Source organism: Brassica rapa, chromosome A09, assembly GCF_000309985.2.
Source record: "Brassica rapa cultivar Chiifu-401-42 chromosome A09, CAAS_Brap_v3.01, whole genome shotgun sequence".
NCBI lineage: Eukaryota > Viridiplantae > Streptophyta > Magnoliopsida > Brassicales > Brassicaceae > Brassica > Brassica rapa.
Window position 1 is genome coordinate 618,486 of NC_024803.2, and position 19,277 is coordinate 637,762.

A 19,277-nucleotide genomic window follows, 5' to 3' on the forward strand; every position below is an offset into this window, starting at 1 on the left:
TAGTATATATATAAAACCATATATATAAATATAAAATAATTTTGTTTTTTTATTATTATTAGATATATATATATATATTTTAGTTATACTATAATAATATAATTTTTATTATTTATAATTATATGAAGTGCTAATATTAATTGTTAATTTTTGTGAAAGTGTTGTTGCATTTGATAGTCATTTAGTTATAAGCATACCGCAAACAAACAAATTTTTAATTGTTGTATCAATCGTACAAAATTGCTTAATAACGTTTAAAATTATAATCATCCATATCCGTAAATTTCTGCAGCAGTATCTGCAATCGATGTATTTACATCAACCAGACTCTTAATGGCTCTTTCGCCAATGTTTATACTCTTAAAACTTTATTTAACTATATGTTGATATACGAGAATATGACCCCTTTTTAAGTGTTGAAATTTAATTGATTTCTATATATTATTCCTTGTAAAGCATATGAAAGTTATTTGTTAAAACTGAAATAATCTTAGCTGATTAAAACATCCACAAAATCAAAATCTAATGTTAGGATCTTTTATGAATGTATGAAATTTGAAAATTAATACAGAATTAACATGCTGAATTCGAACTACATTTTAAAAAAAAATTATGTATTGTGTCACACATCCATTATGCAAATACAAAATTAAACTAAAATATATTTTAATGCATACAAGAAAAAATTATAAAATAAATATGATTTAATATATCAAGTAAACACGTTAGACATTAGGTGATTCTCGAACAATACAAATGATAGAGAAAATCGTTTATAAATTATTATATTCTAAAGTTGTAACTCATAAATATTCTTACATTTATGTATATTAATTCCAATTAAAATAAAACTTCCCGAATTTAAAAGTTAACAAATACATTAATATCACTTTTCGATGACTAAATTTTTGCTCTTTTAATTTTTTCAGTCCTACAACTATGTATATTATTGGTGCATTAAACAACATAAGATCATGAATTAGAGGATCAATAAAGACCAAACAATAAGATCAAATTAGATGTAAGTCAATAATTATATATCTACGAAATCCTTTTTAAACCCCTAAATCTAACAAACTAGACTATTCAAACATAGGTACTCCAAAATAACAAATAGTATGAAAATGTATAATATATTAGATTAAAATATAAATAATAATTTAGAAATTTTTTTAACACACAGAGCTATTGATTCGTATCTTCAAAAGCTTACAAGGCATATCCATATAGAAACACACAAAATTTATAATCTATAAATGTGAAATGCAACTACAGAAGGGGTCTATTCCAAGAGACAAAAGGCTCTCTATAAAGCATGGTCTTCGCTTCAAGGCATTAAAGTTTATGCCGTTCGAGACTTTTTTATGTATACAAGAAGGTTGTTGCTTGGCCTGTTCTTATAGTACCAGATATCCATGTCTATTCGGGGTTTTTAGGATGATTTTTTTTTTAATATAAATTATTAAGAGTCGTTTCTTAACTTTAACTAAAAAAATTTAAAAATTAATTCTTAAATAAAATATTTAAAAAACGATTTTTAATTTTTTTTAGTTAAAATTAAGAGACGGTTTTTATATTATACTAAGAACTATTCATTAAGAATCATTATGCCCTGGACGGACGTATTGCAGAACAAGATCAAAGTAGCAATATTATTTTTTGCCTCAAATGATTTTACAAGTCATATTAATACCCACCATGATACTTTGGGATGTGTAATCATGATAGCTTCCTTTCCACGTCAGTCATTCATATAAAATAAATCACAGGTTATCGACAATTTTCTTTTCATACTTCCTTTTAATCTTTATTGTGAACATGTGATCTACAGTAATTTATTTATAAAACAATGATAAATTAATAAATATCATCATTTCAAATTGAATCGGTTCAAAATTCAATACAAATCAATAATATAATTTATTTTGTAAAAAATTCTTTGTAAGTATAGAATTCAGCTAAAATCATTAATATATATATATATATAATTTATGTAAGTATAAATAAATCATTATATTATTATTATTTTTCCGAAAGAATATCATTTCTATCTTATCTTAACATTTCAAAATATTTTGATAATGTCTAATAAAATTATATCTAAAATATATTTAGAATTTATGATACATTTCACATATACACTAAATAGTATAATAATGACAATGTGAATGTCAGGTTCATAAAATTTATTTAACATATAAATTGTGAAATCAATTTTCAACAATATATTTTAAAATTTATAAATCTAAAAGTTTTTTGTAAATTAATAATTCTATACATTAATAAAATACCAAAATCCCAATATTATTAATTTATAAAAAAAATCTGTATTTTAGATATACTTTAATAAATAAATATATTATACCAAGAGAAATTATATTCTTCAAAATCTGCATACGTTACACCATATTACGGTGAGATAGTTCGTGACAAAAACATGTTTAGTAAATATAGATTTCTATCATGGACCATGCTTCATGTTTGACTCAAGATTTTGATATTAACTTGGCTAGTGATTTAATGTTTTTTTTTTCGTTGAAAAAGGGCTTCTGGTGATTTAATGTTTAAATGAGTGATTTGTTATGTTCATTTTGACCTTCATATTGCAGTCAATGTTTTATCGGTGTGAAAATAAACGGTTTTAGAAAGACTATTTATGGTGTAATAAAAGTTTTTGAAAGCCCCTCGTGGTTCCTTCTTTTGTCGAGATAGAAAAAAAACAGATCATTCTAATCTTTTTGTATCGTTTTTATTTTGTCTAATGTCGTCCCCTCGTTGTTATACTTTGTGGGTGCGTTTGCTAAACCTTTTTAATATTTGATGGCTTTTGCTTTTTGCATGGCAACCCATACGAGATTTTCTTATCATTTACCAGTGAAGCCATAAAGATATATAACACACGTGTCAGAAACACTTGCAATAATTTCGACCGACTAATTAATTGATTTCATAGTAAACAAAAAAGTATTTAAAGTCGGCAAATGCACTATGCACACTCCTTTCAATATATAAATAAAAAGGGCTAGTAGAGTCTATTAGTTGAACTTATAGTATTATAATTCTTCACTCTTTATTGACCAGCAACTTTCAAATATGCGACTGATGAGTGAACAATGACATCAAAATTATTAAGTTTATGACATAGTTCTTCTAGAAATGGTCTAAAAAGTTCTTTAAACTTTTTTCCCACAACTATCAATAGAGACGTAGCATGCCGAAGAGACATTTAACATCAAAACAAATATGTATACTTTTATCTCAATATCATCTCTTTCTCATCTTTAGCCTCTTTTCTATCTTATACAGAGGCATCTTCACAGGACAATGTCGATAGACATCTTCACATTCACAAGAAACGACTTTAGATAAATATATATTAATTATACTGTATTATTTTAAATTTTTTTCGATAAATCTGAATTTTCAACAAAAGAAATTGTTGTATTACACAATTACAATTACCACCAATTTTTTCCAGTCAGTCAAGTATTTATTTACGCAATTTATCTAAACACAACTAACTACTCATTTCGTTTCATATTAAATATAGTTGTAGCAAAATTTTCGTTACAAAATAAATATTATTTTAAAATTTCTACGCAATTTATGTCATTACTATATTTCTTATACCCTACATAAAAAAAACAAGAGAATTCTAGTAATTAAATAAGGCAAAACTGAACACTTAATATATTTTTTAATTAGCATGAAAAACATAAAACAATATCTAATTTGAAACGGTGAGAATATTTATGTATATATAGCTATAATTGACTGCATTTATTTGTTTATATCTTACATATAGTTATCATATAACCCAATATGAAAATGAAAAATAATATTTAAAAAATACCACTAATTAATTAGCTCGTTAGCTCATCAATTGCATTAGATGAAGCACTATCAAAATCAATAAAACTGAGTAAAAAAATCAATAAAAGTAATAAAATTCCTTTTTAAAATGCAAACGTATGGTGCTCGCTCGCTGCCATCTAAAATAGTGAATGCATTTCTCCAAACTAAGAAAAGGCCTTTCAGGGCTGTAATGCCCGTGCATATTTATACTATATGAGCTTATAATAGTTATAAACATTGAGCCATATTGACGCTTGGTAATATAAATATGGGCCTGAACCGAAGTATTTGGACAAAACGAGAAGAAGAAAACTCGTAAAAGAAAATCATCGTACAGTTAAAAATTCCACGATAATTCATTTAAAGTTTTGCAAATGTTATACAGATATTCCAACCAAATCACAAAACCATAATACTGTATAGTATACCTATATATTTCACTACTAGATATGCAGCTTTTAGACGAGATATATAGGTATACAGTATTATGGTTTTGTGATTTGGTTAGAATATCTGTATAACATTAATTGCAAAACTTCGAATGAATTATCGTAGAAATTTTAACTGTACGATGATTTTCTTTTACAAGTTTATAATTGTAAAAGAACTCAAAATTCTATCACTAACTATTCGGTGGTCATAATTGTATTGTAACTTTGAAATCAAGACAGGAGAAGAAAAGGATAGTGGCTTTGTGGCTATGAGTCTATTCCCTTGTACTAACACACTCATGAGGCTACGAAGTTCTATCATAAAGAAAGAGATAAGATTCGTCAATTTCATATCTGTTAAAAATAATATTTTCGGAACCATGATTTCCATTGGTTTTGGTGTTGGAGTGGATAAGATCTTTCTTCTTCTATAATCAGATTTATCGTATGGAAATCTAGTTTCATATCCTGTTTCTTGTCTTTATACGACCCCCTCTGTTTCTGTGGACGTATGTGTATATAGCTAGTTGTATATTTAGTAGATGATATTGATTCATATGTGTGCAGATAAATATGTATGTTTCGATTTATACGAAGTAGTTAGTAGTCATTTCAAAAATACGTACGTCAGTTTTTCAGTTTGTCCCTGTGTGGGAATATTACTGTTTAATTGTAGTGGAATGAATCGTCTGAAATTTAGTACTAGCATATAACCTTTTTGTTTACCGTCTAAGATTTATAAACAATGAAAACCTAACTAAATAATCTAAATCCCAAGCGACCACTTCCACGAAAGTAAAATAATAATAATAAGATCACTGAAAACTATTATCTAAATTAATTAGTTGACCATGAATTGTAGTAAAATATACAAAATAGCCATGAAAAATGTATTAGTCTAAAGACACGTTGAGTTTGATTCGAGGGCACAGAGCTATGGAGATAGTTAAATAAACGTGAATTACTATGTTATTTGTTGTTGTTAATACTGTATTAAGTTTTTTTTTTATTTGCAAAGGGGCTTTATATAAGTTTGTTAACAAAAACTAATTGATACTCTTGAAAATATTGAATGATATATTTATTACAATATATGACCAAAATACTGAGTTTAATTTCTACTTGTGCCCAATTGCATGCATTATAGACGTGAGCTTGTTACCATTATAGACGTGAGATTGTATAGCCAAATTTAGAAACCTAACTCAGTTCGACTAAAGAGTATGAGAGACAATATAACTTCTCGGCCAACAACAACAACAACTAATCACCCAAATAACCAAAAACCTTTATTATAGTCTACGTTTATTATGACCAAATATAAATATATCTCTATCCTGATACAGGTATTATTTTTGTTTGTAACTATGCATACTTTCACAAATAATCTTGACATGCATATTCAGTTTATATCTCAAAAAATTTCTAATTTTTTTTCTCAAATTTTTCAACTGGTATGTGACTTAGTTTTATTGGCTGGATACTGTACTAGACAATTATATCTCAGTTGTAATATAAAAAGATTGCACGTCTGTAATTTCTTTATACATCTCCATCTTCTGGTCTAACGTAATATATAATCTAATAGATACATGTACAACATTAGGTTAGGTTGCATGTGAATTTTGGACTCGCCTATAGTAGTACTAAGTCCAAGCTTAAATAAAAAGGAGTGAAGAGAGGAGAATAAAAAAATATTCAGTTTCGGAGAAGGAAACAAAAAGGAAAAGAAAAGGTATTTTTCTTTTTGGATGAGAGCACTGTTGTTTGCCCTAGAGACCAAGGCACTGAAATCGAGTTGGTCTTATTAGGACACACTTAACGTTTGGCACCCATTGCCTCGCCCATGTGCATGGTTCGTCCTCTTCTACAAGGCTATATTCGTCAGTTTCACGTCGTCAGTATTATCATCATCATCCCATGAGGTTCTTGTTCCAGCGAGATTAAAAGAAAATGTAGAATTGAAGTAAAAGACACGAAAATCCTTTTTTCTGGAGAAGTAATTATTTAAAGAAGAAGAAGAAAGAGAGGTTTGGTCTTCTTTTCTGATTCTGAAAAACACTGTCTTAATAAGAGTGAGAAGTACTGTTCATAGAAAGTATGTCCCTACCAAAACTAAACTGTCTTCACTGCCATCTTCAATAATACTTTACGGGACCCCTCTCCCTCTCGTCCTAGTCCCAACGCACCACCTCATTGCGTATATACATATTGATATACTCCCTCTGTTCCTAAAAATATGATTTTCTAAAGTTATTTTTTGTTCTAAAATAATAGATTTTCTAGAACTTTAAGGTAGTTTTAGTAGTTAATGTTGATAAATTGTATGCTTTTAAGAAAAACTAATTGAAAATATTTGAATTGATTAAATACTATTGGTTGATGATTATTGGAAAATGTATAATGAAATAAATAATTAATTTAATTGTAAACATTGATTATATTCTTAATATGCGTGAATACTCTATAAAATCTTTCTTTCAGAAACAGAGGGAGTAGTATATAAGCTTCGCAGATCCAGCCACTTCCTAATAACATTTACAGGTAAACATATGATAAGAAAACGAAATAAATACGGTTAATATGTAACACGAGTGAAACCAACTTATCGAGTGGTTGATTCTTAGCCAAAAAAGAAGAATGGTTGACGATGAATTCGTTTTTTAACTGGGACTTTTACCTCTAGTGGTAAAAAGCTTACAATTTATCTGGGTTCGAATTCCGACCACTGAAAAATTAATATTTCGGTATCGTCAGGGACAAAAGATCGACACGTAACAACACGTAACTAGTCTAAATCACTACGTAACTAGTCTAGGTCACTTCTGTGAGACCAAGATACCTTTGTATAATTCAAAAAAAAATTGTTTTTGATAATATTTTGAATTATCAATCATTTTTTAATAATATACCGTTGTTATTGTTGGAGATAGGATTTGATCTTTCCTCGAAGCCCATTAAATTCAACGCAGCTTAAAACGCTAATGGTTCAAAAAAAAACAAGTTACCTTGAAAAAGAACCAACAAAAATAACTTAGCGGATTTTGTCGTATAAAAATACAAGAGAAAAGTCGTCTAAGTTGATTATTCACAGTAAAAAAAAGGTTTTACCATTATATATTTTTAACCTGATTCTTTAACGATTTCAAAGTCTCTTTGTCAATTTTAATCTCTTGTTCAGTAGTTTTCCAAATCTTTTAATAATTTTTTTTTTCAAATAACTTAACGATCGTCTATTTTGTTAGAAAAGGCAAATTCAGATTTAATATTTATCGCTAATGTTTATATATAAAGGTAACCATTTATCAAAGATTTTAATTTTTTCTTCCCATCAAATGATTCCCTTAAATCTCCTTGTTTTGCATGTGAGCATCTATTGCCTCTGGCTTGTTTAAGCTTTTTTAAAAATAAATGTAAAATTTTATTCAAAAAAAAATCAAGTGCAAATTTTATTTCTCTATGAAATTAAACCCCGTACTAATAAAAGATTAGCCTATTTGGTCTTGCTCCAAACTATGTTATCAATCCTTCTTCAAGATGTCGTCAAAACCATGTTTACGCTTTCTTTCACACATGAACTTTTTTTATCAAGAGAGATATATATTGATGGGCGACGGAAATTACGTTTCACATTGACCAGCGTAACAAAAGTAAAAATCCTTATTACCATTTCAAAGAGAATAACTAAAAATCCAATGAAGACTAGACATCCACGTATGTTTCCCCATGGTATATAGATTACTTAATACGAGTAAAAAAATCACACATACACGTAAATATTCTATAAATAAATAAATAAATAATTACGATTTGCAAAAAAAAAATTCTAAAAATACGACAATACATAATTGTATGGTTATGTATGTGTATTTTAATACATGCACCGAGCCTCTTCTTCTTCTCCCTCATTGTCTTCTCTCCTTTTATATATGTGAAAGCTGCATTTATTAACAACACTATAGAAAGTGTAACACTCGAAAGGAATGTTTTTGGTCGAGAGGAAAGAGAGAAAACGAAGAAGAAGAGAATGTTAATTTAAAGACCTATTTGAAGCTGCTAAATCCATTATAGAGAGAATCTTTAAAGCGTCAACTGATTCTCATGTAAGACTCTCTTGTAATTATTTTGACTTTTTTTCTAATGAATTCTCATAGCTAGAATCTGTTTTATGCATTTACTCTTGAGACTCTTTACTCTTCTTCTACCTCTTCCTTCTCAGATGATTTAACACATTCAATGCAAAATGCTTTAAATTCATTGTAACAAAACTTATCTAAATATGCAACTTTCTTATTTCTTCTCTCTCTCTGTGACATTTCTTATTTCTTACTACAATTTATTGTTCTATATATCCTCGTACCTCCTCTTTGTTCTGTCTTAAAGAAGCCACCAACCAAACCATTAATATCTTCAAGAATCACATTAAAGTTTCATGTTTATTAAAACCGGTAACCTTAAAGTCCCAAAACTAATATTTTTGTCTTTCTTGAAGCTAAATATGGAGGGACTAATGAGATTTGGAGGATTAGAAGAACAATTCAGTCACATTTCAGAAAACGCAATTAACGAGAAGACCCCATTTCTGCAAATGCTACAATGCATAGAACCAGAACCAAATCAGATACTCCAGTCACTTCTCCAGAGCCAAACCCTAGAACCAGAGAGCTGTCTCACTCTTGAAACCATCAAAAGAGATCCGGGTCTAGAGGAAGACCCGGTAAAGGATCCGAAAATCGAAGACGGAGCAGAGGCAAAAGTCAAAGAAAAACGAAAACGGAAACGGACAAGAGCTCCAAAGAACAAAGATGAAGTTGAGAGCCAAAGGATGACTCACATTGCCGTTGAACGTAACCGGAGACGACAAATGAACGAACACTTAAACTCACTGCGGTCTCTCATGCCTCCAACGTTTCTTCAACGGGTAACAAAAGATTTAAATATTTTGATATTAAAGATTTAAAGATTTAAAACTTATAAAAAAAAGATTTAAAGATTCGAAGATTTATATAAGTTTTCTTTTTTATGAAAACATGAAAAGTTTCCATCTGAACGTTTGAATCTTTCGATGTTCAACGTTAGGGTGATCAAGCTTCTATCGTTGGAGGAGCTATAGATTACATAAAGGAGCTCGAGCAGCTTTTGCAATCACTAGAGGCTGAGAAACATAGCGAAGGAGCTAGTGAAAATCCTAAAGCGGCGTCGTCCTATTCTTCCTCTTCATCTCGTGCATGCACTAACTCTTCTGTCTCGAGCATCTCGCCGACGTCTGAAGATGGGTTTACGGCGAGATTTGGCGGCGGAGAGACGGCGGAAGTGGAAGCTACGGTGATACAGAACCATGTGAGCTTGAAGGTTCGTTGTAAGAGAGGGAGAGGACAGATCTTGAGAGCTATCATCTCCATTGAAAACCTTAAGCTCTCGATTCTACATCTCACTATCTCCACTTCCTTTGACTTTGTCTTCTACTCTTTCAATCTCAAGGTAATTAAACAATCTTTAATCCTCTTAAATAAATAGTAGTTCAATCTTCCTTATCAAATTTGCAAGTTACGCATTAATATTATTATGATTATTCTTGTTTGATTGGCAATTGAACTTGCTCAGTTGATTGTTACAGAAAGATTAAGGAATCTGCATTTAGAAATATATGTATGATATAAACATCGTGACATAATATCTTACATTTTTTATAAAAAATAGTAATAAGATTTGAATAATTATTTTGAATTTTGGCGAGATAAAAGAGTAAAATTTGGCGAGATAAAATTATTTTGTTGCCTTTGTGAATGCAGATAGAAGAAGGGTGTAAGGTACGATCAGCTGATGAGATAGCAACAGCCGTTCATCAGATCTTCGAGCAGATCAATGGTGTAATGATGTGGTCAAATCTCAGTCGAGCTTAGTTGTTGACTTCTGACTCTTTTTCTTCCTTGTAGTGTGTGTAGCTTTAGGTTACAAAAAGGAACGTAAAAATAAATAAAGCCCAAATGAATTTTTTTGAGGGGTTTAAACCAATTTTTTAAAATTCCTTTTAAAATCGATCTCAGGTTGTACAATTGAATTTATGGCCCCTTAAATTTGTTATTTGCCTGACATTTTTGTTATTATTATTGCCTGTAACTTTCAAAAAAACCTATGGATATTTTTTTACTTGTCATGTAGTAAATGTTCGGAATTTGACTCCGTATTAAATGGTTACGGAAAGGGAAACAAATACAATTAAAGCTGAACATCATCATTAACGTAAGAAAAAGTCGTATTCAGTCTTCTTCGCATTTTCTTGTTAAGATTTTATTTCAGTGTAATGGTACTTGTATCATCCATGCGTCTGACAATACTACGCTCGATTAGAAGGACCACCTATGATATATATAAATCAAGATTTTATATAGCTGCTTACTAAAATGACACTAGTTTTCACTTTTTAACTTTACTTAGAAAAACGATGAGAAAGGTGGCAGATTAAATTTACTATTCCAATGTTTCGAAAGTATCATAAAGTGGAGTCTATGGTTAGAGCGAAGTCTCATTGGCACATCCGTCTCTATGGTCAGAGCTAAGTCTCATTGACACATCCGTCTCACTTCTATCTAAAACGTAAACTTCAGCCTACTTACTACTACTACACATTACTTTTTCAGTATTTTAATCATCTATTTTGAAAATAAAATTTACAGAAGCGGGAAACCTATTCAGGAAATTAATAAAATGATAAAATACGTGAATAATAATATCAACCCAAAAAATATTATACCGACAGCAATTACACATTATTGAAATATTGTGTGCAAGACAAGATCAGACGTCTGACATCATCCACTGGCAACAACCCTAGATCTCTTCCAAATTTTATAGTCAAAGTCAAACCATTGATAAAGTACAGATAATTTTCCGAAATAAAAATAAAATAATTACTGAATGATGTGTACTATTCTTTTTGGGCTCTATAGAAAGTCATATTAAAGAAGGTTAAAGCCCAGTGAAGCTACAGATAGAGGGCCTAAGCCCAGCTTAGATGAGCCGAACGTTCTGCATGGCACGCCCCCATGTGAAATTAACGAGCGAGTGTATGTTTCATTTTAAAGCGACGCGTGGTGTTTTACTGTTTTCTATTTTAGTAAAGATTCCTGTGCTTTATTTTTAGTAGGCCCCGAGGGTCATATTTGTGAATGCGAGAGGCTTCTTATAGAGCCTTTACAGCCCACTAATGGATTCGAGATTTTGATCAACTTTGTTTATATTTCATTTAATATACTATAGGGTTTAGACGAGTTTGTGATTCGATACCGACCAAAAAGAAAAGTAATTCGTCATATAAACTATTGTAATTATTGCAAAAGATGATTATTCATCATGAAAACACTTGTCTCACTTCCATCAAACGTATGTGATTAGTATCACTATACATGTGTCTACATCACATATTTCCTTTTGTAAAATATCTGAACAAGACCGACTTACTCATGCTATAAATAGGAGTGTGATGTGCAATTGTATCAGATATATGAAATGAAAAAGTCAATGATATAACTCTCTCTCTCACTCACATCTCACGTCCATCTCTCTCTCTTTATTACTCAGAAATAAAGATATATAATAATACTTATAAACCTTTTATCTCAGTTACTATTATTCAACACGTTATCAGCACGAGGCTCTGACCAACTGAAGTTTATCAATCCAAAAGTTCTTAAACCAGCCGAGTTATCATGTCGAATTTAACAAAGCTCGAAATTAATGCCCTGGATATTACGGGAAATAATTATATGACCTGGGCAGTGGGTGCAAAAATGCACCTGAGAGGAAACGGGCTTTTGGAAACCATCGATAGTTCAAAAACGGTGTCGGATGAGAAAAAGGCTAAAGCCATGATATTTTTACGACACCACATCCATGATGGTTTAAAGGATGAATATATTACGAAAGAGGATCCTTGTGACCTCTGGAAATCTTTAAAAGAGAGGTTTGATCACCAGAAATATGTGATCTTACCGAAAGCTAAACACGAGTGGATCCATCTCCGGTTCCAGGATTACAAAAGTGTTAGTGAGTTTAATTCCGCGATGTTCGGAATTACTTCGAGGATGATGTTATGTGGAGAGAAAATAAGTGATTATGATATGATCGAGAAAACTCTCTCCACGTTCCATCCTGAAAATGTAATCCTGCAGCAACAGTATCGGGTGAGTGGATATACCCGTTACTCGGAGTTGATGCAAGTCCTCCTTGTAGCGGAGCAGAATAATCAACTCGTGACTTTAAACCATCAAGCTCGTCCCACTGGATCTGCTCAATTCCCAGAAGCGAATGTTGCATCATCCAGTTATGATAATAGGAGAGGACGAGGTCGTGGACGTGGTGGAAACCGTTATCATGGTCGTGGAAGAGGACGAGGAAGAAGATTCCGTCCCTATGATGAAAGAAATAATAAAGACTTCCACGAAAATGAAAGGAATGAAAAGGGCCAGGATGATAAAAGGCAAACGGGATCGGTTTGCTACAGATGCGGTATGAAAGGTCATTGGGTACGTACCTGTCGTACACCAAAACATTTAGCCGATCTGTATAGAGAATCCCAAAAGGGAAAAGAGAAAGGAAGAGGTGAAACTAACTTCATCTCTGATGAACCTGGACCATCCTTTCATGGTTTAAACGATGATACTCATCTCGACGTATCAGACTTTCTGGTTGAACCAGAGAGTATCGATGAGTAATATAAATAGATGTGATATAAGTAGACTGTATTATAGTATCTATATATTTTGTTGTAAGATATATGTTATGTTTGTTATGTTTAATGTTTAATAATATATGTTTTATGAATATTTTAAATTCAGAAAGAATGCCAAACTTTGAGACTATGGATGGAGATTTGTGTTTGGCAGATAGTGCGTCAACGCACACAATAATCAAAGATAAGAAATATTTCTCCAGTCTCAAAATAAGAAATTACGCTGGAAGCGTAAGTACAATATCTGGTAATGCAAATATTATTATGGGCTCTGGAAGAGCGAAATTTTCAATGCCAGGGGGAACGATATTTGAAATAAGTTATGCATTGTATTCCCCCAAGTCTCATAGAAACTTGTTAAGTTTTAAGGATATCCGAAGAAATGGATATCATATTGAGACTATGAATAAAGATGGCATTGAATTTCTTTGCATTAAGTCCGAGAGGAAACATATACTTGAAGAGTTAAGAATGTTATCCTCTGGACTATATTGTACAAAAATAACCATGGCTGAGTCCTATGCCGTGGTAAACATGAAGTTTACTGATACATTTAAAATATGGCATGAAAGGCTAGGACATCCTGGTTCAGTCATGATGAGAAAGATAGTGCAAAATTCGAATGGCCATCCGTTGAAAAACGGAAAAATTTTGCAAACGGGCGAGTTTACATGTAATGCATGTTCTCAAGGAAAGCTTATAACTCGGCCATCACCAGCAAAAGTAGGCAATGAATCACCAATGTTTTTAGAAAGAATACATGGTGATATATGTGGGCCGATCCACCCACCGTGGGGCCGTTTAAGTATTTCATGGTATTGATTGACGCATCTAGTAGATGGTCAAGTGTGTCTCTTTTGACGATACGAAATACGGCTTTCGCAAAATTCATTGCCCAGATAATAAAGCTGAGAACGCAGTTCTCAGAGTATGCCATTAAGAAAGTAAGGCTTGATAATGCTGGTGAGTTTACATCGCAAGCCTTTGATGATTATTGTATGTCAATGGGGATTGATGTGGAACATCCAGTTCCCCATGTGCATACACAAAATGGCATGGCCGAGTCATTGATAAAACGGTTGCAGTTGATTGCAAGACCGTTAGTCTTGAGAACAAAGCTCCCAATTTCTGTATGGGGTCATGCTATATTGCATGCGGCTGCACTGGTTCGGCTAAGACCGAGTGCATATCATAAATACTCCCCTTTACAATTGGCATCTGGGCAAGAGCCAGATGTATCCCATCTCCGTGTCTTTGGGTGTGCGGTCTATGTTCCGATAGCTCCGCCACAAAGAACAAAAATGGGCCCACAAAGGAGATTGGGAATTTATGTGGGTTATATGTCACCAAGTATAATAAGGTATCTGGAACCAGTAACTGGTGATATGTTTACGGCAAGATTTGCCGATTGCCATTTTAATGAGGATGAATTTCCAGCATTAGGGGGAGGAATTAGAGAAATTCCTAAAGAGCTTACTTGGTGTACACCGTCGTTGTTACACCTTGATCCCCCTACGAATCAAAGAGAGCTGGAAGTTCAGAAAATTGTGCATTTGCATAATTTGGCAAACCAATTACCAGATGCGTTCACAGATACGAGAAGGGTGACGAAGTCATGTATACCCGCTGAAAATGTTCCATCAAGAGTTGATGTTCCTAAGGAACAAACTGGTGGAAATAAAATAAATGAACCTAGGGTTCAGTTAAAGAGGGGGAGGCCAGCGGGTTCTAAAGATAAAAATCCCCGAAAGAAAAAGAAATTGGATGAACAAATTAAGGTTCTAGAAGAACCTGATAGTGAAAAATGTCTTAAAGAAGGCATAGATAAAGATGATCCAGATGACGATAAGGGAACAGAAAAGTATGAGATTTCCATCAACTACGCCCGAGATGAAAAGATATGGATCAGAAATAAGATAAAAGATGTTGATGGAATGTTTTCCTTTTCTGTGTCCAAAGAAATCGATCATGAAAATGATGATCCCGATCCAAGGTCCATTTTAGAATGTCAAAAAAGACATGATTGGGAGGAGTGGAAGAAGGCCATTCAAATTGAATTACTCTCCCTGAATAAAAGAAATGTCTTTGGACCTATAGTCATAACGCCTGAGAATATAAATCCTGTTGGGTATAAGTGGGTATTCGTGAGAAAAGTAAATGAGAAAAATGAAGTAACACGATATAAAGCCCGATTAGTTGCCCAAGGTTTTTCTCAGAAACCGGGAATTGATTTTGAGGAAACGTATTCCCCGGTAATGGATGCAATTACGTTTAGATTTTTGATGAGCCTAACGGCGTCTAAAAATCTTGAAATGCATCTCATGGATGTTGTGACTGCATATTTGTATGGATCGTTGGATAACGATATATATATGAAGTTCCCTGAGGGATTGAAAATGCCTGAAGCATTGAAAGAAAAATCCAGGGAGATTTGTTCGGTCAAGTTACAGCGATCACTATACGGATTAAAGCAATCCGGACGCATGTGGTACAATCGCTTAAGTGAATATCTTTTGAGTAAAGGATATGTTAATAATGCGATATGTCCATGCGTTTTTATAAAGAAATCGTCATCTGGCTTTGTGATCATTGCTGTATACGTTGATGACCTGAACATAATTGGAAATCAAAAGGAGGTTGATGATGCTCGAACTCATATGAAAGAGGAGTTCGAAATGAAAGATCTCGGCAAGACAAAGTTTTGTCTTGGGCTCCAGATAGAGCATCTCCGAGAAGGAATATTTGTGCATCAATCAAACTATACGAAAAGGTTATTGAAACGCTTTCGTATGGACAAAGCGACTCCTTTGAGTACTCCAATGATTGGTAGAACTCTCAATGTTGAGAGTGATCCTTTTAGGCCTTGCGAAGATAGCGAGAAGATATTAGGTCCAGAAGTACCTTATATGAGTGCTATCGGTGGGCTGTTATATCTTGCAAACTGTACCAGACTAGATATAGCTTTTGCTACTAATCTACTTGCGAGATATAGTTCTGCTCCTACTCGCAGACATTGGGACGGAATAAAGCACTTATTCCGTTACCTTCAAGGTACAGTTGATTTAGGGTTAATGTATTTAAGAAAACCCGAGTTTGGTATGGTTGGTTTTGCAGATGCGGGATACTTATCAGATCCTCATAAGGCTCGATCGCAAACCGGCTATGTTTTTACAATTGGTGGAACCGCGATCTCTTGGCGGTCCCAGAAACAAACTCTGGTTGCGACATCTTCAAATCATGTTGAAACTATTGCGCTTCACGAAGCATGTCGAGAATGTGTGTGGCTTCGGTCAATGAGTCACCACATACAAGAATCAAGCGGAATAGTCAACGAGAAAGAGCCAACGAAAATATTTGAAGATAATTCGGCTTGTGTTGCTCAACTCAAGGAAGGCTACATTAAGAACGACAGAACAAAGCACATCCCTCCAAGATTTTTCTCGTACATAAGGGAGCTCGAGAAAAATAGAGAAGTGGACATTAAATATGTACGGTCATGCGACAATCCAGCTAACTTGTTCACAAAAGCTCTTCCGACTACAACGTTCCGAAAACACGTCTATAGTATCGGAATGCGGCATTTGCGTGACCTGTGACAAGAAAGCTAGATCCACTATTCTCAGGGGGAGATTACGGGCAGTGTACTCTTTTTCCTTTGTCATGGTTTTTGTCCTAATGGGTTTTTCCATGACTAGGTTTTTAACGAGGCACTACGTGATACAAGATGAATAATCAAGGGGGAGTATTGCAAAAGATGATTATTCATCATGAAAACACTTGTCTCACTTCCATCAAACGTATGTGATTAGTATCACTATACATGTGTCTACATCACATATTTCCTTTTGTAAAATATCTGAACAAGACCGACTTACTCATGCTATAAATAGGAGTGTGATGTGTAATTGTATCAGATATATGAAATGAAAAAGTCAATGATATAACTCTCTCTCTCACTCACATCTCACGTCCATCTCTCTCTCTTTATTACTCAGAAATAAAGATATATAATAATACTTATAAACCTTTTATCTCAGTTACTATTATTCAACAGTAATGACTTTTTGACGAATATTAGGAAATTCTTCTTCAGAAAATTGAACTTTTTTTGGCGTCAATCGTTCGTACATGACAAGAAAGTATAGCTAACAGAGCCATGATAAAATACAACATACGATGATCTATTTGATTAACGCACGTGATTACACAGTATGTTGAGATTTAATTTAGTTAAAATATCTTGTGACGGTATGTATAATTAATTGAACAATAGTTAAATAAATGAAAATTCGTATTATAATGATAACTTTCTTATGTAGACTTTTAGCTCATCGATCGAATGATATGAACAAATAGGAGTAATATACAACAATATTATAGTTCGTTATCGATCCGACTTCTGATTTTTTATATAAAATATTGAGTATGATATAATGATATGATAATCATGGTATATCCTATCCTACGTACGACCATTAATATATCTCTCTATAAATCCACGATGAATAAACAATAGTACTCATAATTATTGACGGATTAAGAACTAAATCAGGTCATCGCACTTTGGTTGAACGTGCATGCAACTCCAAACGCGTTGGAAAAACCGGGACACCGACGATATACGTTCATACGAATGCAATTAGTCACATATATTCATATTCCAATTTGTTATTTTCAAACAATGTTTTTGAAGGCTTCTCATTTTCACTAAACGTAAATTATTTACTGCTGAAGCAATAATCTTGTGATAGTCTCTAGCTAATTGACTGAACAATTCTTAGACATCATATTTTTTTTCTTGTTCTTGTGCACATTTAGTTTTTTTTTGTTTGAATATTTTTTTTTGTGTAAACAATTCCTATATCCACTAAAAACATCATTAGCTAAGATTCACACATAGAACGTGCATGGACGAACCAACCATCCATTATCCATAATATATTCTCAATTGTATTATAATGGCGGGTCCTATTATATTTTATTTGTTGTCACCATGGAAGCATTATCTCAAGAATATACTCTCCAATCAATTTCGCTGCACATGATTTCTTACGTGTGAACTGATACTACGTAAACCCCGCGCACATTAATCCAATCCAATTTAAATATATGGGAATTCCAATATTTTATTTATTAATCACTTAAAGAAACACAAAGTAGTAAAAAGTAACATCTTTAGCCACATGCTAAAAACATAATAAAAAAACACGCATCAGAGTTAAAAACATACACCTCTCTCACAATACCGGTAGTCAGTACAACATCAGCTTTCTTGTTTTTGAAGAAATCAGAAAAACCCTAACTTAGAAATCACTAGAAGGAAGTGGTTCATGTCCATTACTATCAATAAAGATAGTGTCATAAACAATAGCTGCAATGGCTGCACCAATAAATGGACCGACCCAATAGACCCAATGGTTCGTCCAGGTCCAGCTAACCACGGCAGGACCGAACGAAACGGCCGGGTTCATCGACGCACCATCAAACGCACCACCAACGAGAATATTAGCTCCAACGATTAACCCAATCGCTAAAGGAGCAATGATTCCAATATCACCTTTCTTGGGATCCACGGCAGTAGCGTAAACAGTGTAAACCAACCCAAACGTCATCACAATCTCGAAAACGACTGCGTTCCACGGTGTGACTCCATGAGAGAGCGAAAACGCTGCCGTTTCCATCCCTCCAGTACTTACCTTGAGCAACAAGCAAGCTACTACTGCTCCGAGTAACTGAGCGATCCAATAAAGAATAGCTCTCAACAACGTGATGTTCCCACCTATAAAAGCTCCAAACGTAACCGCGGGATTCACGTGGCCGCCTGAAACGTTTGCTCCAACGGAAACCGCCACGAACAATGCAAACGCATGAGACAAAGACGCGGCCACTAGACCAGAAGGTGTGGCTGGACCGTCTCCGGTTAGCTTTCCGTAAGCCATGCCTGAGCCTTGACCGGCGAAAACGAATATAACCATGGAGAAAAACTCAGCAAAAGCCGCTCTGATCGCATCTCGACCGCTAGCTTCTCCTGGCGTTCCAATCGCAATTCTATTGATAGCCATTTTGCTACAAAAAAAAGCGTTTTGTTTTCTTGCTTTTCTTTTGTGGTTTGTCACTTGAGTTTATATAGTTAAAGAGGGAGTGAGACGTGTGTGTTGGAGAATCGTTCAAGAGACTCAGATTAGTGTTTCACGGTGGGCCCCTAGTTTTGAGAGATTAACGGTGATTACTAGTCTTGATTAATTAATCAGTTAAACAAC

The 19,277-nt window shown here is 33.2% G+C and overlaps 3 protein-coding genes and 1 non-coding gene across 4 annotated transcripts; 2 read left to right on the forward strand and 2 right to left on the reverse strand.

The window, feature by feature from the left end:
• Window positions 1-4,157: 4,157 nt before the first annotated feature.
• Window positions 4,158-4,447, reverse strand: MIR5720 (microRNA MIR5720). The gene has a single exon (NR_120830.1). It is a non-coding gene; the product is annotated as a microRNA MIR5720 (primary transcript).
• A 3,686-nt stretch (window positions 4,448-8,133) lies between these two features.
• Window positions 8,134-10,393, forward strand: LOC103836839 (transcription factor bHLH57). Its single transcript, XM_009113133.3, has 4 exons — window positions 8,134-8,389; window positions 8,779-9,207; window positions 9,366-9,767; window positions 10,079-10,393. The coding sequence occupies exons 2-4, from the start codon at window positions 8,785-8,787 to the stop codon at window positions 10,187-10,189; spliced, it is 936 nt and encodes a 311-aa protein (XP_009111381.1). The 5' UTR covers window positions 8,134-8,389; window positions 8,779-8,784; the 3' UTR covers window positions 10,190-10,393.
• A 1,683-nt stretch (window positions 10,394-12,076) lies between these two features.
• Window positions 12,077-13,000, forward strand: LOC117128295. The gene has a single exon (XM_033280396.1). It carries the CDS (start codon window positions 12,077-12,079, stop codon window positions 12,998-13,000), a length of 924 nt encoding a protein of 307 aa, XP_033136287.1.
• Window positions 13,001-18,123: 5,123 nt separating this feature from the next.
• LOC103836838 (aquaporin TIP1-3) lies at window positions 18,124-19,135 on the reverse strand. Its single transcript, XM_009113132.3, has one exon. The coding sequence runs from the start codon at window positions 19,077-19,079 to the stop codon at window positions 18,321-18,323; it is 759 nt and encodes a 252-aa protein (XP_009111380.1). The 5' UTR covers window positions 19,080-19,135; the 3' UTR covers window positions 18,124-18,320.
• Between the last annotated feature and the right edge of the window lie 142 nt (window positions 19,136-19,277).

Coding starts and splice junctions, on each gene's coding strand:
- LOC103836839 (XM_009113133.3), top strand. CDS start 8,785: ATGGAGGGACTAATGAGATTTGGAGGATTAGAAGAACAATTCAGTCAC. Junction 9,208..9,365: donor CTCCAACGTTTCTTCAACGG/GTAACAAAAGAT, acceptor GTTCAACGTTAG/GGTGATCAAGCTTCTATCGT. Junction 9,768..10,078: donor TCTACTCTTTCAATCTCAAG/GTAATTAAACAA, acceptor TTGTGAATGCAG/ATAGAAGAAGGGTGTAAGGT.
- LOC117128295 (XM_033280396.1), top strand. CDS start 12,077: ATGCACCTGAGAGGAAACGGGCTTTTGGAAACCATCGATAGTTCAAAA.
- LOC103836838 (XM_009113132.3), bottom strand. CDS start 19,079: ATGGCTATCAATAGAATTGCGATTGGAACGCCAGGAGAAGCTAGCGGT.